The sequence below is a fragment of the Aplidium turbinatum genome, chromosome 1, assembly GCF_918807975.1.
Source record: "Aplidium turbinatum chromosome 1, kaAplTurb1.1, whole genome shotgun sequence".
Taxonomy (NCBI): domain Eukaryota; kingdom Metazoa; phylum Chordata; class Ascidiacea; order Aplousobranchia; family Polyclinidae; genus Aplidium; species Aplidium turbinatum.
In genome coordinates, this window is record NC_137472.1 from 33,631,494 (window position 1) to 33,650,216 (window position 18,723).

General features: G+C 34.6%; 1 protein-coding gene across 2 annotated transcripts in view; it reads left to right on the top strand.

Annotated features, from left to right (window-relative positions):
• Positions 1 to 18,125, top strand: part of LOC145775681 (adhesion G protein-coupled receptor L4-like) — a 38,245-nt gene extending 20,120 nt beyond the window's left edge. For both annotated transcript variants that reach the window (XM_082587024.1, XM_082587033.1), the window contains 9 exons: positions 2,895 to 2,948; positions 3,489 to 3,542; positions 4,154 to 4,216; positions 8,366 to 8,506; positions 10,068 to 10,118; positions 13,258 to 13,934; positions 14,209 to 14,440; positions 15,167 to 15,652; positions 16,259 to 18,125. In XM_082587024.1, coding sequence (XP_082443150.1) covers positions 2,895 to 2,948; positions 3,489 to 3,542; positions 4,154 to 4,216; positions 8,366 to 8,506; positions 10,068 to 10,118; positions 13,258 to 13,934; positions 14,209 to 14,440; positions 15,167 to 15,652; positions 16,259 to 16,482 — 1,982 coding nt within the window. In that variant the 3' untranslated portion in view covers positions 16,483 to 18,125. The remainder of the gene's footprint in view (positions 1 to 2,894; positions 2,949 to 3,488; positions 3,543 to 4,153; positions 4,217 to 8,365; positions 8,507 to 10,067; positions 10,119 to 13,257; positions 13,935 to 14,208; positions 14,441 to 15,166; positions 15,653 to 16,258) is intronic.
• Positions 18,126 to 18,723: the final 598 nt, after the last annotated feature.

The window sequence follows — 18,723 nt, forward strand, 5'->3', positions numbered from 1 at the left end:
AACTGATCCTTTGAGCCAATCGCGACCCATCTGTCAATTGACTAGCTCGGTTCTTGTACTGCAGGATACAGGCGTGGCTTTTGTTATTTTTTAAAAGCAGCCTCGTCTTCACCTACCAAACACTCTCCGTTTTAAGTACTAAACTTCTTGAAAAAAATCAGAACGCAAAATATTTTATAACTCCACATTTTATTGGAATATTGGAAAAACAACAATGTTGAATCTTTCCTTGATTTGTCAGACCATTGTAATGTAAGTTATAAGGAAAAAAATTAGGCTGATCACAATGGAAAGTGCTATGATTACAGAGCTTTCCGTGCACCTGATTTCAAAATTATAAAGCATATAAATGAAATGATTGTTTGACGCAACAGCCAGTCGTTCCCCATTTAAGAATAGAAAATTTGTAGAAAATATTGATTGATTGGTTGGTTTATTTTGTTGTGCAATATTTAAACAGCGAAACAATTAAACGACACAGTATGCATAACGATCATAATTAAAACAATGGAAAATAGTAAATGTACACTACATCGTTCAATCAAGCAAATGGTTCAAGTAGCCACAACATGGAAGCTGCGAAGGGACCATGACAGTCTTCGAGTCAAGCAGCCACCCTCAGTCATGTCCACGAGAAACTTTTAATATGCCTCATACTAAAGTATCTACAGTAGCAACAAAGTCAAAACAGAAACAAATTTGCATCCACAATGTGTTAAAATACAAAACTCTGACATTAAGTATAGGCTATTGAAATGGAACACCTTGGCAAATATTTGGGATTTTAACTAGGCCTACTGCCTTTTTTTGACGCAACCAAGCTTATGGTTAGTGAATAAAGATATAGTTTAAGATAAAGAGGATAAAAAGGCGAAGAAGTCAATCTTCTTTACCTACTTTTAAACATGTCATTAAGCGTCTTGTCAAATACATATCTGTTGCTCGTTTTTTTTAATTAAGTTACTTTAAAAAAATTCAAAAAAATTTTTTTTAAAGTTTTTGTCAGAAATTTATAATAGATTCACAAACTGTGATTACCAATTCCAACTACATTGATCTTACATATGACTTTTTTGAAGGACCCTCGACTTTTAGATGTGCTTAAATATTATGTTTTTTGGGATTTTGTAAATCATTAGCGATACTAGTGGATAAAAATCATTTAGGCATCACTGAAAGCATCTAGACCAGTAGTTTTCAACCGGGGCCGCGGACCCGAAGGTGTCCGAAAAGTGATTTCAGTGGATCCGTAAAAGTTTCCAAGTTTGCAGCATGATTGATAAAAAAGAAATTTAAAAATTGGTTGCGCTTTATTTGTGTACTACAATGATTCACAAACTGTACGTAGCAACGCACTGATGGGTCGTTTGAAATTTCAAAGGACATTGCAAAAGGTTTGGTTTCCAAAACAAAAAAAATCATATATTTTTATAAGGCTATGTTGGCTATGTTCAACTTAATTCTTTTGAGACAGCAGATTGTTGATCAATGCTTAGCTTGGAAGTGCAAACTTTAGTCAGCAGTCTATAAGCACTCATAGTTTTACCATGGGTTGTGATCACAACAAAGTAGGTACTGATTATAAAAAAAAGGAGATATTCTTTGTAACGGTAGCAAAAATTCTATTATTATCATTTTTTTTATTATAAAATTAACAATAAATCAGCACATCGATTACTGATTTCGATCCTGTGTGCCAACATATAGCTCATAACATAACTTCGTCAATGTCACCAATCGTCATAAATGAGTCGCAAATAGAGCAAATTTTTAAGTGTGTCGCTTCGAAACTAATGAGACATTTGATTCCATTTGGAGATGAGATATATTAAAGTTTTAGATAAAATATTTTTAGGACTCCGCGACCGCTTTGAAGGCACCAAAAGGGGTCCACCAAGACAAAAGGCTGAAAATCACTGGTCTAGAACAAGGGTCACCGTATGGTCTAGAACCTGGTCTAGAACATAGTAACATACACAAAACATATCGATGACTTTCTCTTATTGCTGATAAATTACTTGTCTAAGTACAGCATAAAGAACATGTCGAAGAGTCGGTTGTACGATTTGTCTGAGATCTTTTTTCAGACGCGATTTACTCAAAACGATATTTTTTGGACAAGAATTGCTAACTACTAAAAAAGTACTGGTCCAAATAGACTATAAATTTGCAGAGGTGTTCAATAGACCTCTATGCGAACTTTAATAGAAAGATTTTGTAACATTTTCGCAACTAAACACTTTGTTGAAGGAAACTTGAAGTAAATTTTACTTTTTTGGTAGCGTTTCTTAAAGTTACCATATTTTAAAAAAACAAAAAAAGACAGAAAAAGTTTCTTCTATAGGTATGTTGCTAATATACCCTGCTATCACCTAAACAAAGTTGATACCATTCTCTCCAGTCTCGGTTAGTTTGAAGGATATTTGTGGAGATAGCCAGTAAACTTTTTATCAAATCTAAAACGCTGCAACTGTTAAATACTTTGGCCAATTTAAAACATAGTAACGTTTTTGGACAGCTTGTCACAAGATGTTTCCGGCAATATATAGATTGTTGTAGTTTAGATAAAAATTAGTGGTGTGGTGTATGTGCGCATTTATTACAAATGGTATAAATATGGTTCTGAATACTGGTGCATCCGAAATATCAATTGACGTCCTTTTGAGAGTCGCATAGTCGTTCTCGGCACTCGACAAAGCAGATAACGAGGCTGACAACCATTCTCTACGTGTTGATATTGAAAAAATTGTAACTTTTGACTGTTTTGCTTAATTAATCAAAGTAGCTACATCAAATTTTTATCTAAGATTTTTTGGGAAGTAAATTGAAATAAACCGTGCTAATTTTCATGCATCTTAAAAACTAAATGACTTACTTTTAACCGTTTAATGCAGGGATCACTGAGAATACAAAGTATGTCTTCAAATTAGACGTTTCGGGAAACACAAGTATGTGCAATAGTACTATAAAAGAAACGAAGTTTTGTTTGACTTTTAGCAGCAGTGTGAGCTTTCAGTGGTCTAGCAAGCAATGGCATTTTGGTAACAATAGCATCAGCACGTGTTCTACAGTAAGTCTCTTGTAAAACATTTTAAAATCTTTATCGATAATAATTGACTGTGGTAAGATGCAGATAACAGTCGATGGTTTTGCATTGATACGTAAAAATTTTAGCTTTACGATTTATTATTACTTGGAAATTAAACTAAAAAGTGCTGGATCGAGATTTTTTCATCAAGTACTTTGCTTCGTCGTTTTACCCTCCATGTCATTCGTTGGATGATTTCCATAGCTCTGTTAAGAGCAATATTTTTTCACAACAAAATTTGAGAACGAAGCGTTGTCAAGCTTTTGGGAGAATACACTAATTTGCAGCGTCAGTTGTGACGTTTGGTTTTATATCATTGATCAAGTATAGGCTATCATTGGATGTAGCCTGTGTTTCCTAATCGTGTGAAACCTTGAGTATTACGCTGATATTTTTGCAGGTTCAACTAGTTGTGATTTTGACACTGGAAATTTTTCGGTTCGCATAAAGTCAGGTGAATAAAACTTTATTTAACTAGTTTTCAGAAGATTTCACAGATAGCTGCACAGTGCGGGCAGCAATTGTTTTGTTTTTGGCAAGCTTGATATAGTTTTAGAAGAACTATTTGATGACTTTTCCGTTAATCTGACGTAACAATCGTAAGTACTATGTCTACTAACGTATGAAATGGTTTTTATTGATTTACATTATAGTTTTTCTGATTAGATTTAAGTTGCATCTTCTAACAATCGGCTAAATAAACGATGGAGGCGATTGGTTGAAATTAAGTTTCTTGCTACTTTAGACCGATGCAGATGGAGCATATTCAAACGGTATCCCAGAGAAGTTCTTTTAGCTGGTTATACAGGCTTTCGAAGTCCTATTTAAATTACCATTGAATGAAATTGGGTGAATACCTACGGTATTTTAGTTTGCAATCTAACTTAATAGACTCGAAAAAATCGTCACATTTAAGCTCTTTTGGAACATAATTTGGTACTGTATTGCTATTGCACTGTATAGTAGAATTAGACTTCATCTACATTCTACATGTTGTGGCTTTGATTGTTCATAAAGTACTTACATACAGTTACCAATTATTGTTAAAAATTTTACTATTTGTAGCTTCCGCTTGTTTTCGTCCTCCGAACACCACTTTACCATGTCACAACAAGTCAGACACAGAAAGTATGTATGACACTTCAAGTAAATATTAAATCTAGTTTGTTAACTTTGAACAGTCCTATTTTAATCAAAATATGTTCAAACTTGTTTCCTCTTTTTCTTCTTGATATATTAAGGTTAAGTTAACACAGCGTATCATCCTGTTCCGTTCGTCTTCCTTGTTTGTTTCTGTGAGCTTTAATTATTCATTCTTTCATCACTTGCCGTCCTGTCTATGGTAGCCTATCAGCAATTCGAAACAAAAATTCAATTTTAATAACTGTGATTTTGTACAAAAACTGCTTTTGCAGTAGCTCGATGAATTGATCTTTGCATTATTTACGAAAGTTAACACTAATTATCAAAGTAATTATAAATGTGTGAATTGAAATTGCGTGCACTAAGTGTAGACAATACAGGCAATTAAATTTCAAATGCATGCAATAGTAGACTACATGCAATAAACCCACCTATTTTAGACCTACATTTGTAGTATGCTTTTCATTGTACTCTTGTTTCAGAATTTACTTCGTAAAAGTGGTAGTTTTTGTGTCATGGAAAATTTTTCATCAGCTCATTTGTAGTGTTGAAAGTGTGTTTGTGTAAGAGAGAGAGAAAAAATAATGTAATTTTTACAAATACCCAAGAGCAGCAGATGGTATTTCTACACCACTGTACAGAAGTGCAAGCATGAAGAATCGAGTTAAAATTGGAGGAAAATTTTCAATTTTATTAAAATTACAAATTTACAAGCGAAAATTACAAAATTACTTTATGTGGAGCTACATGTACTTGAAAGGTTACAAATATTTTTTATTCACTTGTTGATTTATGCATATCAGTTTTTATCATCTGTGGGTCATTTTCTTGTATCATGGGCCAATCCTATAGATGTTTTCTGCTACACTCCTTCATTTTCTTTGAATTTTAATACTTAATGTGCCGCTAGTATCCAATTTCTTGTATTTTGGATCCATCTCAAATGATTGTTATGTCCTAGTTTAGTGACGAATTCCTGTCTTTTTCTCGAGTTTTTATTGTTAACAAATTCAAATTTCTCAGAAAACTTTTCTCAAAAAATTTAGTTCGTCTAATTTGCAGGAAAATTATGTTTCGCTGAAGTTCGAATTTAAAAATTAAATCAATTCTCACTGGGCTCATTAATCTTAAAAACCATCATGAAACTTCAAGACAACTCTCTACTTTTATTTCATTACACTGAAGAGATCCATCAGATCGAAACATTGGTCAGTGGTCACTGCCCTTGTTAACAAAATTAATACGGTAGTTGGTTTCCTGGCATATAATGGTTTCCCGCAGCCTGTCGTGATCTCCAGCTTTTATATTTGACGGAGTTCAAACTTCAACTTTCGCTCAAGCTGGGCGTGCAAATCCACTTCTCAATTCAGATTCATCAGTAGGCCAGTCATCTTTTAAGACATTTTATTTTAAACAAATAAAAAAGAGTCAAAAGTCATGTAATTTTCACTTTGTGCTGCGGAGCTAGACTACATGTATTTGAGAGATTACTGATATTTTTTTTTCACTTGTTGATTTATGCATATCACTTTGTATCATTTGTGGATCATTTTCTTGTATCATGGGTAAATCCAATGGATGTTTGCTGGTTCACCCAACGAGATATAACACAATGAGTGGAAACTCCTCTTTTTGCTCCGTTTTACGTGTCGGCCGTCACGCTTCACTACAGACACTTGCGCAGTAGATTAAACGGACATCACAAGAGTTTTAGATGGGATGTTCCTTCGATTTTATGTGCGTTGAGCTCTACCACTGAGCTATCTCACCGCCTAAGGTGCTTGGCTAATTAGTAATATAGTTTTGTACCATGGGTAAGGTGCTATCCACATGTTAGGCTATTTTCAACCTGTTATTTAACATTATGTTATTGTCAGAAGCCTAAAATTAAACTCTAGTGCAGCCCTAAAGTTAACCCAGCCAGGCTACTGTTAGCCTGTCAACAACTTAATCAATTTAATCAATATTCCGTACATTAGTGTCTTTACTGTAACGCTTTACGCAGACTGATGTTGTTTTTCTGAACATCACCAATGACTTTGAGCTTTAAAATCTTCGTTTTTTGATAGGTACGAATTTTAAAATATAGCTTGCAAATGTGGTTTACAATATATGACACAATGTCCCAGTCGTTGGTTAATAAATACAAACTGTTTATATCAATCTCCTTAAACACAGTCTGCATTGTATTACGAAAGCTGAAATGTTTTCGAAAATCCACTTCCAGCCTCAGCAAAATTTTCATCAGAGTAGGACTTGGCTTCAGTAATGTTCCGTATTCGTCGTTTTGTAGTGTGTCAATCATAGATGAACCCGCTGTGCAACTGGAGTCACTTTCTAGTTTAGACAAAATGCCTTGTTGTTCATCTGTGGCACTGCGCTTCAATTTTCGTAACACGTATCCCCCAATATATTCTATTATGTGTATTTCATCAGTTGTAAGCACCGTATTAGTCGTTTGTTGTTGTTGTGAAACTTTGCTATTTTCATCTCTGAAATGTAAATTTCAAAACGTTAATGTTTGTGTATTGAACATAGATGCTGGCAAGAGTATTTAATGGTATACAAATCGTAAATTCGTGCTATTTTTTACGGTAATGTAGGCAAAGTTAAAATATGTATCTTGCCCCGTTTTATGCATCTTGAGTATGTCTCATTTACTGGCTGGTAGGCTATAGACAATTGCGTTATCTATTTGGCGACTTTATATGAAGTTTTTGGATATCGACCAATAAATACAGACTGAATTAAGACAAGTTTCGTACTTGAAGATAAGACGGAGAGATTGGGATTGGCTCAGTCAACAGCAATCCCGTTTCAAGAAATTAGGGGCCTCATTTTGCTATTTTGACGTCTGGAATGTGGTCTAACAATTTCCCCTTTTTACGTCGATTCGACGTAGGCAGGTGTTGAATAGATGCAATATATTTTAATTTGGCAGACTGGATACGCCTACCACAGCAATTGTTACACACAAGTGGCTGACTGCAGTCAGATTTTAACGTTGATCCGTCGTCGCCAGACGTAGAAACAATGTGTAAATGGACGATTCAGGCTATAAAGTTGTCTTGCCGGTCTACAGGCAGGTAATATGCGGAACTGTAGTACCATACCTTTTCTGGTGTTATTACATGTGTTTCCAGCGTGCTTTGATTTGACATGAAAACGCAATCCCCCGTTGGTTTTGTAAGTTTTCGGACATAAGTGACATCTGCAAAAATACCGGATAATATATCCAAACAATTTTATTCAGCTTTCAACACACAACTGCACAATTTAATTAGAGGTGCGAGGTCCTTTGAAACGCTTTCTTACCCAAATTCACGTTGCACTGTAGACGCGCTCGTTGAAATGGGAATACTTTGAAATTCTTCATCTTCGATTATTTCCACAAGATACTCGACGGTTAAATTATCAGAACTGTTTTCCATTGCACTGTTATAAAAAGCCAAACTTCTTCTAGCCCTGTTGGTTGTTTATAGCTGGATAAGATAAACTTTGATAACCATATAGTCGTTTTGTATCGTATTTCGTAGACCTTTGCTACCCTATACTAATTTAATATTGTTGTTAGCAAGAGCCTATGTATTTACCCTGCTTATTGACCTGTAACATCCTGATTAACCTACTTCAAAATTTCACACAATCATCTGAAAAGACAAGCGGTAACGAAAATAAACTTTTAAACCACCTAACAATAATACTATGGTCGGAACAGTCCAATTACTTCGTGGTATTCGCCGTCACTTTAGCCTTGCTTTAGTGCATTCTTAGCACGCAGTCTAGCCTTCCATGTGCAAGCAGTGAACCATGAAACGAGCGACGTAGAGGAACGAGAGAGATAAAAGAGAAACACTAAGAGAAGAGTGAGTTTCCACTCATGGTGTTATATCTCGTTGGTTCACCACTTCATTTTCTTAGTGTTTTGTATGCTGAAATAAACTGTTTTGTTTTTATTTTTTATTTTTGGTTCTAACCCGAATATATCTGGATAAGCAGCCGTAGTCATAAATTAGAATTGTTTCTATACCAATGCCCCGTTTTAAGACGTGATAAAAAAAACAACTTATGCAAAATGTAATTACTTTATTCCAGTGCTATTTTATCTTTAAACCTAACTTTTGTATCTTGCAGCTACAAAAACCAGTATAATCATAACAACAACAGCTACAACAACGACAACAGCAGAAACAACAGCAGAAACAACAGCAGAAACAACAGCAGAAACAACAACAGCAGAAACAACAGCTACAGCAACAACAACAACAACAACAGGTTTGTTCATTTTTTTTGTAAATATTTAAATAAAGTGGAAAAGCTACTTTGGTGCTTTAATTGAAAAAAAGAAAAAAAAAACAGATTTTATTGTACCATCTCAACCTTTCTAATTATTTAACTTTCAATCACAATTTGTTTGTTTTGTCACATTTATTGTCAGCTTTCTAAAAAATAATGCAAAAAATGCAAGACATGTAACAGATAAGAAAGAGAAAAAACTTAATAAAATGAGATGAAAATACAAGTACTGTACCGTACACGAAACTATTAGGTTTGATAGGTTTATAAAGTGTTTGAAAATAAAAGTGAAAAACATCAAGTGTCATTATTAAGAAGTGCAACTACACAAACTGCTGAGGTCAGCTAAGCGCACAAAACAAACAACGACACTCCATATTTTAAAATGCACGAACCTTCACACTGTTGTCAAAATTTTACCAAATACATTTTGACTGTCCGTAAATTAGTTCGTTGTGGCTTGAAAAATAAATCTAACAAATCTGCTTTACGTGTATTTAACCCACAAAATGCGGAAAATACACTATGTGGAAAACCAGAGTACTCGTAAGCCCTACAATTTGTTGTACGTCCCCTAAAAGGTCGCGACCAGTGCTCCCTCTAAAAAAATTTACACTGCGCAAAATATTTTTTGTGCTCATTATAATTTTAAGGCTGCGTTTGCAGAGCAGCGAATGTTTTTTTTTGTAATTTGTATCCTTGCAGCAAGGGCTCAAACTTCACTGCAAATTTAAGTCAATTTTACTGCGCAATTGTGTAGTTGAGCAGCTGGAAAGACATTGGTCGTTTCCCCTAGTTCAGGAAGCTCTCGCCCATAGCAGAACGTTTAATGAGAGGCACAAAAACATGTTATTTTAGATTAGATCACATTCAAATAAATTTGATACTATATGTGGGTGACAAAATAGGCATGATACAATTTTACTGTAAGTATGTAAAAAAAACGAAATTAAGTAGGTAGGCCTATTTGAAGCAATTGCTGCGTTATGTCGATATGGTGATCTTCACAAAAGGTTTATTCAGATTCAATATCATTTATGTTTTGTGGCAGCCCAAATCAACATGGTACAGCTATACACAAAAGTAATAAGACTTTGGTACTTTTAAAACATTATGCCAAATGAAAAAAAAATGCACTATACGTTTTGTGCAATTTGTAGCATAATTTTTTAATTCATTTAATGCAAGGACTTTTTTTGCAACCTTTGCCCAAATATTTGCAGTTTTTTGTCTGAGTTTGCGATTATTTTAACAACGAGGGAAGCAGCTGCCCCTCTGGCTCGTACGCCTATGGACTAAATATAATTTGAACTTATGAGTAGCTTGCCGTAGTTGCAAAAAAGTCTCAAATTATGACCTTAGCTATATTAAAACCGGTTGTTACAAATAACTTAAATTGTGTTTTCAAAACGTAAATGACATTAATTAGTTTGCTTCCATTTTACACTTTACACAAACTTTATATAAACTGCACATTTCAATTCTTTAGTGTGTCCATTATTAACTTTGCATTTCTCATCCACATATTCCCTCCATTCAGATACTCCTACAACTGCAACACTGCCAGGTGCTACCCTGGAAACAGTATCAGGTAACGTGAAATTTTTCATAAAATCAACAAAGCAGTGAAACTGTTATATAGGGTAGTGCGGGGCAAGACTAGTCACATTTTGGTATTATCGTGTAGCCTATATCTTCACATAAAGTTAAAAATGTTTCAATTTTTAGTGTTAAACAGTTATACTAAGGCTTCCTTAAACAAGATAGCAAAAAAAAAATGAAATTTATTTTTAAGTTATGTTAATAAAACATCATTTTTACGACCGAGTCAAATGAATGGTTTTGCCCCTAAGTAAGGGTAAAACAGGTCAGTGTTTTTTGATGAGAGAAAGAGTATATTTACACATGCAAAGTGCAGTTTCACATACAAAGTACACCACTGCAGCATATTCGTTCAGAACAGACATCAGCAAACATGCTGGATTCCATTTTATGACATTATTTGTTCAATTGCTGTGCCGAATATCCATGGTTCTTCTGGACGACAAAACAAACTGAGCAAGGAAGATTATGACAAAATTTGCCATTTTGTTCACTAACAATGAGGTATACATGGTACATTACAGTTGCCAAATGTTAGAAGAATTGCTTTTGTGAACAATTGATAGAAACACAATCAAAAATACACTTCAAACGTTTTCTAGTAGGCTATAGTTCAATATTGTTACATTTTTTTAAAATCTTTCATTTGTGATTTTTTGCGTTTTTGTCCAAACTTTGACGCACACTTTCTATAAGAAAACATTGAGAACCATAAATGAATTTTGCGTGGTAAACTTATCATATCTTAGTGAATAAGTGGACAACATTTCAGTGCAAATTTTCACTGGGGTCAGGGGTAACCAAGATATTAAAAGGACCCCACCTTTTTGCTTTTTTTCATTTCGACCCACGTTTCACATTAAATTACTCCCAAATCCTTTAATATTTTGTACTGATATTTTCTCAGTACATAAAGAATCTTATAAACAACATTTCTACCAAATTTCAGCCAAAACCAATCACAAATGGGGTCTTAGCGAGGTTTTAAAATTTTGGAAAATCTTAGCCGAGAGCTGGAAACGGCCATCTTTGGATGTCTATGACCTTTGACTTTTTAGAGTGACAATGTGAACGATGTTGTTTTTTCAATATTTGGCAGAAGTACTATCACCTGTAAAAAAATTGGGTTGTTACCTAATTTGGTTTAGCAGTGATAGGGCCTCAAACATGGCCAAAAATCAAAAAAAATCGTGCCCACTTGGTAGACCCCCCCCCCAATCTAAATGCTTCGCTCACACTAGGATAAGCTGATTTTTGATGTAATAGGCAACTAATACCCTATGAACCAGGTAGCCTAAGCCTACATGACAGTTTGGTTAAAGAATTTAGCATTTTCACCAAAAGTTTGGCACAGCACTTCATGACTGACTTGTGTTGCCCCAACCAAAATAGCCACGACTGAACAAAAATAAATACCCAATAAAACTAATTTCCAAGGAAGAACTACAAGATGAGTTCTTTTGAGACAAATTACAATAATTGTAATTTCGTTTAAACTAGAAAGTCTTGGTTTAATTAACAATTTTCATAGTGTAATGCTCTATTTAGTCTAAACCACATAAAAAAAGTTAGTCCAAAATATGAAGGTAAAATTTTACACCAACTTACTTTTCGCAGCCTAGACAAAGATAGCAAGCAAAAACTGCATAGCAGTTGCTGTTGTCGCATCACAAAAGAACCACTAACTGCGCTAAAGCATTTTTTTGAGTGTATTATTTCCAAAAAAAAGTTATGCTTAATTAAAATCAAACTGACCGGTTTTACCCGACGACTTGTTTTGCGCCGAACTACCCAAAGAAAAATATTGATTTTGGCAGTTACAGCTTTTTTAGATTATATAAATTAGATAGCCTACTTGAAAACATTTGCCTGTTTTCACTTAATGTTGAAATTTAATTTTCCTAAGCTTTAACAAGTTCTCTCAATGCGTTGAGCGAGATTTCACATTTTAACTAGAATACCAGCTACAATAGGGAACAGCAAAATTTTAAAAGGAAAAAAAAAAACAATGCAAAAATTAAAGTCCGAAATTGATAACAGCGTGGTAGGCGGATTAGGAGCTTGCCTCAAAATAATGTTTTAGCAACTTTTACATTTTTTGGTTACTTTTAAGACATTTTTAACTTTTATACGTACCCTGACATCCTTGGTTAAGGTTAGGTTAAGGAAATTTAGTAAAACAAACAAGAAACTTTTGCAAAAACTGAGAAATGTTGCATTATGTTTTCGCGATTTTCAGGCTGCACTCCCCTGAATCCTACAGCTTGTTTTTTGATCAAATGTTGAAGAGCTTTTTCTTACTAGTCTATGGGTTTTTGTTAATAGCTCGAAAATGTCCCTGAAATGTGATTGCTCCGCCATAAGAACACTTATAGAACCCATTCCGATAAGACAATCTGTTACCCTGAAGGAAAACCATACGCAAACATCAAGGTTGTATTTGAAAGATTTATAAGCTAAAGGCACCAGTGGTTGATCTGCGTGAATTCAAAATTGATGAACTTCCAATTGAGGCAGCTAGGAGATCATTTCAAATATCCTGTTTTTTATGTTATTGGGATAGAGCCTACGAAGAGCGAAACAAGATTCAGATGATAAAAAGTTGCTTTAAATTGATTTCGGTATAATTTTTAATGGGCAAGGTATGAGCTTCCACTGTTTTAAAACAACACTTTATCCGAAAAGTTTGAACGACTTCTCGCAACACTACAATGTAATACTCGTTTCTTGGCAGGCAGTTAGACATCACGTATTTTTAAATAACACTGGACTGGATGCATAAAAACTAAAATTATTACATAGTTGGAAACTTTTTGTTTGAATTGTTAAAATGAGACTCTTCAAAAGTGAAGAAACAAAAAAGGTTTGTTTTCCTTTGCAATATTAAGTTAGGAGGGAAATTTGCCGGTCTCCCTTTCTCTCAGAACCTCAGTTTGGTAATGTTACATCATAATATTAGATTGTTGTGCAAATGCCAGCATTTGATGAATGCAAAATAGCAATAGTATCTTGTGACATTTAATAACTATATTTAATTTAATTTGCTCTGCTTTGCTTTTGCTTGGCATTGAGCACTTTTTGTAGTATTAATAGTTTTCACTGTTTAACATATCTTATATAATTTCTAGAGTACATTCGAAGGGTGGTGCAAGAAGCTTTATTTGAAGACAGCTTTGCAATTTTCAATAAACTGGTAGATATTTTTAACATTCTCAAGAAAATAAAGGAATACCCAATAGATGGAAATGAAACAATACAAGGCATTTTTTTACCCCGCAATGCTACTACAATAAATATTTCATCCCCCCTTCATACTCAACCCGGCGTCACTATCAGCAGGATTGACTTCGCAAGCCAAAAGAATATAAATGTGTCCCGGTATGCTGCACTAATAATACAAGGACGTCAGAAGCAAAGCAGTAGCAGTGATACCGATGGTTTCATAACAACAAGGTTTTTGATGAAGTATATGCCTTCCGTTGTCATTCTTGTACGTGAAAGTGAAACAAACAACAGCATCAGAAAAGTCAACGCTTCTTATTCTGTTGATATAAGTAAACATATAAGTGACATCGAAATAATTGTCTCAAACATAAAACAACGTACAGCCGTTGTCAGTAAAAGTTTGGGCATAGAAAGCGTAGACCTTGTTTGCGAATATTACGATCGCAAGTCCGAAATTTTCAAAGGCGATGGATGCGAGACAACGTTGAAAGATGACACTGTAACTTGTGACTGCAACCACACTACCATCTTTGCTGTCCTGTTGGCTGTGAAATACTATGTGATTCCTAAATCAGTGAAGGTATTGTTGAACTTGCACTTATTGTAGCGAGTAGCCTACTCAGTCTTGTGCAAAGAAAATCTCTTTTCTGCCCAAGTTTCCATATGATGTTGTTGCATTACACTACTGTGTTATCATTTAACAATGAATTATATTCTAGCTCTGGTACAGTTACAATTCATATGTTATGTTTGTTGGGTTTAAAATATGATCTACAGCAACTACCGATATTTTAGGTGAACTGTAGTCCAGTTGCTTACTACACACTCTCAATTACAAAACTAATATATTTTAGGTTGTGTCGTTTGTGACGGAATGCATCTCGATCTTGGCGTTGGTGCTGACTTTGATTGTCCTCATTGTTGTTCGGAAAACTGTGATCAATGATCGCATCTTAATGCAAATAAACCTTGCACTGTCATTGCTCTTGCTTCACATTTCAAGCGTTTTTTCTGATGTGGCTATTAGAAATGACAGGGCATGCGAAATGGTAACCATTATCCTGCATTTTTTTCTTTTATCTTCCGGTAAGAAAGTTTTGAAATTTAATATTTTTACAAATCGTGCTTTTTCAATTTTGTTTAAATTAAATCATAACAATTGAGTTTGTGCTGCCGCTGGCATGAAAGAAAACAGTTTTTATCTCAAGACGTCATGCTTCGCATTACTTTATCCACGAACTATGTGCATAAAGGAATGGCGAAATTAAATCACGATTAATGACAATTGTACGTTAGGCGAGCTTATGTAAAACTGCCACAGCAAAGCTTTAAATTCCCTAGTTTAAAGATAAACAAATCCAAGATCAATCAATTCGTAACCTTCATTATAGCTTTGAGAATACTTCGAAACTGTGCTTTAGGTTGGTTAAATTATGTCTTATTGAGCAAAAGGATATCAAGCTTTGTCGGCCTACGTTTGCTTGTATTTGTCAAAACACGGTTTCACTACCGTTTGTTCAACTCTGTATTTAACCATTTCTGACGAGGTATGCAGTAGCCGATATTCAAATAAAATGCTAGAACGTCTGACTTCGTACGATCTTCATTTTTGTTCAAAAATTTACTTTCATGCGCTAAAACTACTTATGTCAATCTTTTTAATTGAATTGTTTTGTATAAATATGAAAGTAGAATAGTCTATACTCTATATACTTATAGATGAAGCTTGGTATAAAATAATTTGGTTTTGGTCGGTTTGATTCATATTTTTTGAATGTGTATCGTAATTTGTTATAAACCATGTTGTTTTAGTGACATGGATGTGTTTGGAGGGCTTTCATTTGTTTATGAAAACAACCGATTGGGCCCTTTCTTTCGGAAAACAAAACCCGAAAACCCGTGCGCGAATTTCGTTGGCCTTTGGATGGGGAGTTCCATTTGTAATCGTCACAATTTCAGCAGCGGTTGGTTTTACGAAAGAGGAGCCGAACTACCTGCATGTTGAAAAGATAACGAAATATATTCGATGCTGGCTGGATGATAAAAGTTGTACTCTGCTTGGGTCAGCAGTAATTCCCTTTGTCACCATTTACGTCATCAATGTGCTTGTTTTGGCGAAAGTAACATACTTCGTTTACAAGATGAACACCAATGCGGAGCGATTTAAACCAATTCACCAAAGAAAGAATATCGATGCTGCTCGGATCGGAAACTTAGTCCACGTGAAGGCCACGTTGAAAAGTGTCATCCTTCTTCTTCCAGTTCTTGGCATTCCCTGGCTGTTCAGTTTTTTTGTGGGTAAGATGCAATTGCAAGTTTGAGCACAAGACATGAACAAATTGAAGTATTGTCATGATGCAAAATCCAGCTGAAAAGTCAATATTTTGTGTTGAGTAAACTTTGCTAAGCATATTTATTTATAAGCTCATTAGTTGCTACATTTCAAATATCCTACAATTCTCCAGTAACAAGTTTTATATATTTTGTTCATTGTTTTGTTGTATTAGTGTAAGTTAACTGTGCAGCGATTGGACTGCTTAAAGTTAAATGCCATTAGGCTATTCACTTCTAGAATATACAAATTAAACCTAATTTTTTTCTTTTTTAATAGAAAAATATTTCTGTTGTATTGAAACTCTGACAAAGCTTAATGAAAAGTGCAGGTTTGCTTCTGTAATACATGTACAATTTTACTACGGAGTGAAAACTCAACTTGTGCTAAAACTCTGTAGTAGTTTTACATCGAATACATAGTTACTACTTTCTAAAACCTCCACAGCATGTTTCACCCTAAAAGGGGGATGATCAGAAGGTGCTGAAAAATATGCAAAAGCAAAATATGCATTAGTTACCGTAGCCTATATGCAAAAATATGCACTAGATTTACATATACTTTTTTTTTAGGTTTACAGAACTATGAAGCCCGTGTCCTATTCCAGTTTTTGAACGTAATATTCAATGGGCTCCAAGGTATTTTCCTTTTCCTGGTTTACTGCATCTTAGGGAGAGAAGTGAGAAAAGCCTTGTTTCGAAAAGTAAGAACGAAAATCAATTCTTTGACGTGGACATCGGATGGAAAAACGAAAAACAATTTGGTTGGAAGCTCGATAGAAATGGCTGAAAAATAACAACAACAAGTTTAGTATCAATCTTTTATGGAGTAGAAACCCACAGACCTAACTAGAAAACTAAGATCACTTGCGTATTTCACATATGTGGACAAATCGAGGCTATATTCTATTGATTTAATGCTCATGGCACTCAGTAAACGTGACATGAAACATATTTAAAATAGCAATACGAATTGAATCTAGGCTCTCGACTTTTCAGACTTTTAGTGAGACATGAACTGGAATTGAAAAACTTTATTCATCCAGACCATTTATTTTGCAAGCTCTAACCATTCCACTTAAAGAAATTTTTCGTAGGTTATGCTGTTAAGTAAAAGTCTAAAGGCAAAAATGGCAAAATGTGTTTTGTTTACTGACTCATTTATAGACCTTATAGGCTAATGTAATTCTTGAAAACCTAGCAGTGGTTGTGCAGAATTATAATTGCATTAAAAGCGTTATTAAAAATGACGATGTTTGTTTAATTTTTGCCTTCTTGGGTTACCGCACGCCAGCCAAGTAGCTTTTTCTTGCACTCTTTTGTTTTGTCTTTTATCGTTTTTTTCATTTTAATGATGTTGTAAATAGTATCCAATATCCATTAATAGCCAGTGTCAATAAGTTCTGTTGTGTGGTATTTTTATACAGTGCTATTGCTAAAGCTTTATGCCGATTCACCGCATAAAACACTTTTGCAAGAAATAGCTATAACAAACAAGTATAGTAGCTTACTTTTAACAAAAGTATTGGTGTTCTTCTTAACTCAGTGCTAATCTTACTTGTGACAAGCAAGCCGCCATGCCTTCTGAACCAGTTCGGGCAACTTCTCCAGTGGGTGAGTCCGATATCGGAAAATGAACTACTTGGCGTGCAGGATGCCTGTATTGACACATCAATCGCGTATTTATCCACCTTTACAAAGAATAAATCGTATTGAATTAATATGAACTTTAAAGCATACAAACCAGAAACAGTATGTAATGAATTTGTTAACGTAATGTACTCCAATTGCTGCTGAAGTCAATGAGACATCTGTGAATGCCTAAAGTTGGCAGCAAGTTTTTCTGAACTCTGGCTGCATGTCGGACATAGAAATCCTCAGTAAAGACTTCACCTAAACATCGGATTGAAACGCAGCTTTGTCTTGTTAATGTTCGCAAACTTGGACTCATTCAGTGACGCATAAAACTTGTGAATGCTTTCAGATTGAGATTTTTCTTTTAGAGTAAAGTCACACTGCTGCAGAATCAATCAATTTCAGCTGTAAAGCACCCGGCACCTTTTCAAAGTCGGTTGTAAAGGATGCTGACAAGATATCAAACTCAACAGAAAGTTTTTGAAAGTCCTCAAAACGACGATCAAATTCATTGTTTCGTGCAGATATCCTATTGCTACAGATAAATTTTGCCCTTATGCTACAGATGAATTTATTCATCATTCAGTCAAAATAATTACGTTAGTTTTCTAATGTAGGCCTACTGGTTTACATAGTTTTAAGTGCTTATACCTGAGTTTAGGCTATATTTTTTGCCTGGTAACATTAATTTTACACCGCGGTAGTCTATAGTTCTTGCCTCTTACCAATAAAATGGTTTTTCTATCGTTCTTTTCATTATATCAACGATGCGTATTTATTGAATAAATACTCTGAGTTAGCTTGATTATGGTTCATGCAAGAAATAGTATTATCCGTGCTAACATGCTGTTGAGTCGTTGATCAACCCGATCAACATGAAACTGTGCAGCATCTAAATGTCGTCACAAGGTGGGTCAAGAAAGCATTTTGGCTATCTCTGACGATGTCTAGTGTTGTGAAGGAGTTGCAGGGCTGTCATGGAAAGGTTAACATGATCCCAAATCCTCAAGAAGAAGATATACTCTAAAGGTATAAAAGCCACTTGTGCTATAAAGATACAGATTTTTTTAACAGCATATACAGTATAAACAAATAAACAGATTAGCATTTTCTAAAATTAAGCCTAATGTTAGGCTAAAGCGACAAGCAAATGCCCAGCTGAGCTAAACATTCTGAACCAACTTTGAAAGCATTGCCAAGATCAAATCACAATATCTTAACGCATACAAACACAATTAGCAACGCAAACTATGAACTTTTATGTAATGCAACAAGCAGGTCTGTTAGTACGCTTAAAGCTGAAATGCTACTTTAATAATATATTTTGTATACTATAAACTAAAGGACTAACTTAAAATTAAATAAATCTCAAAAAGAAAACAAAAAGCTGCGATAAACTGATA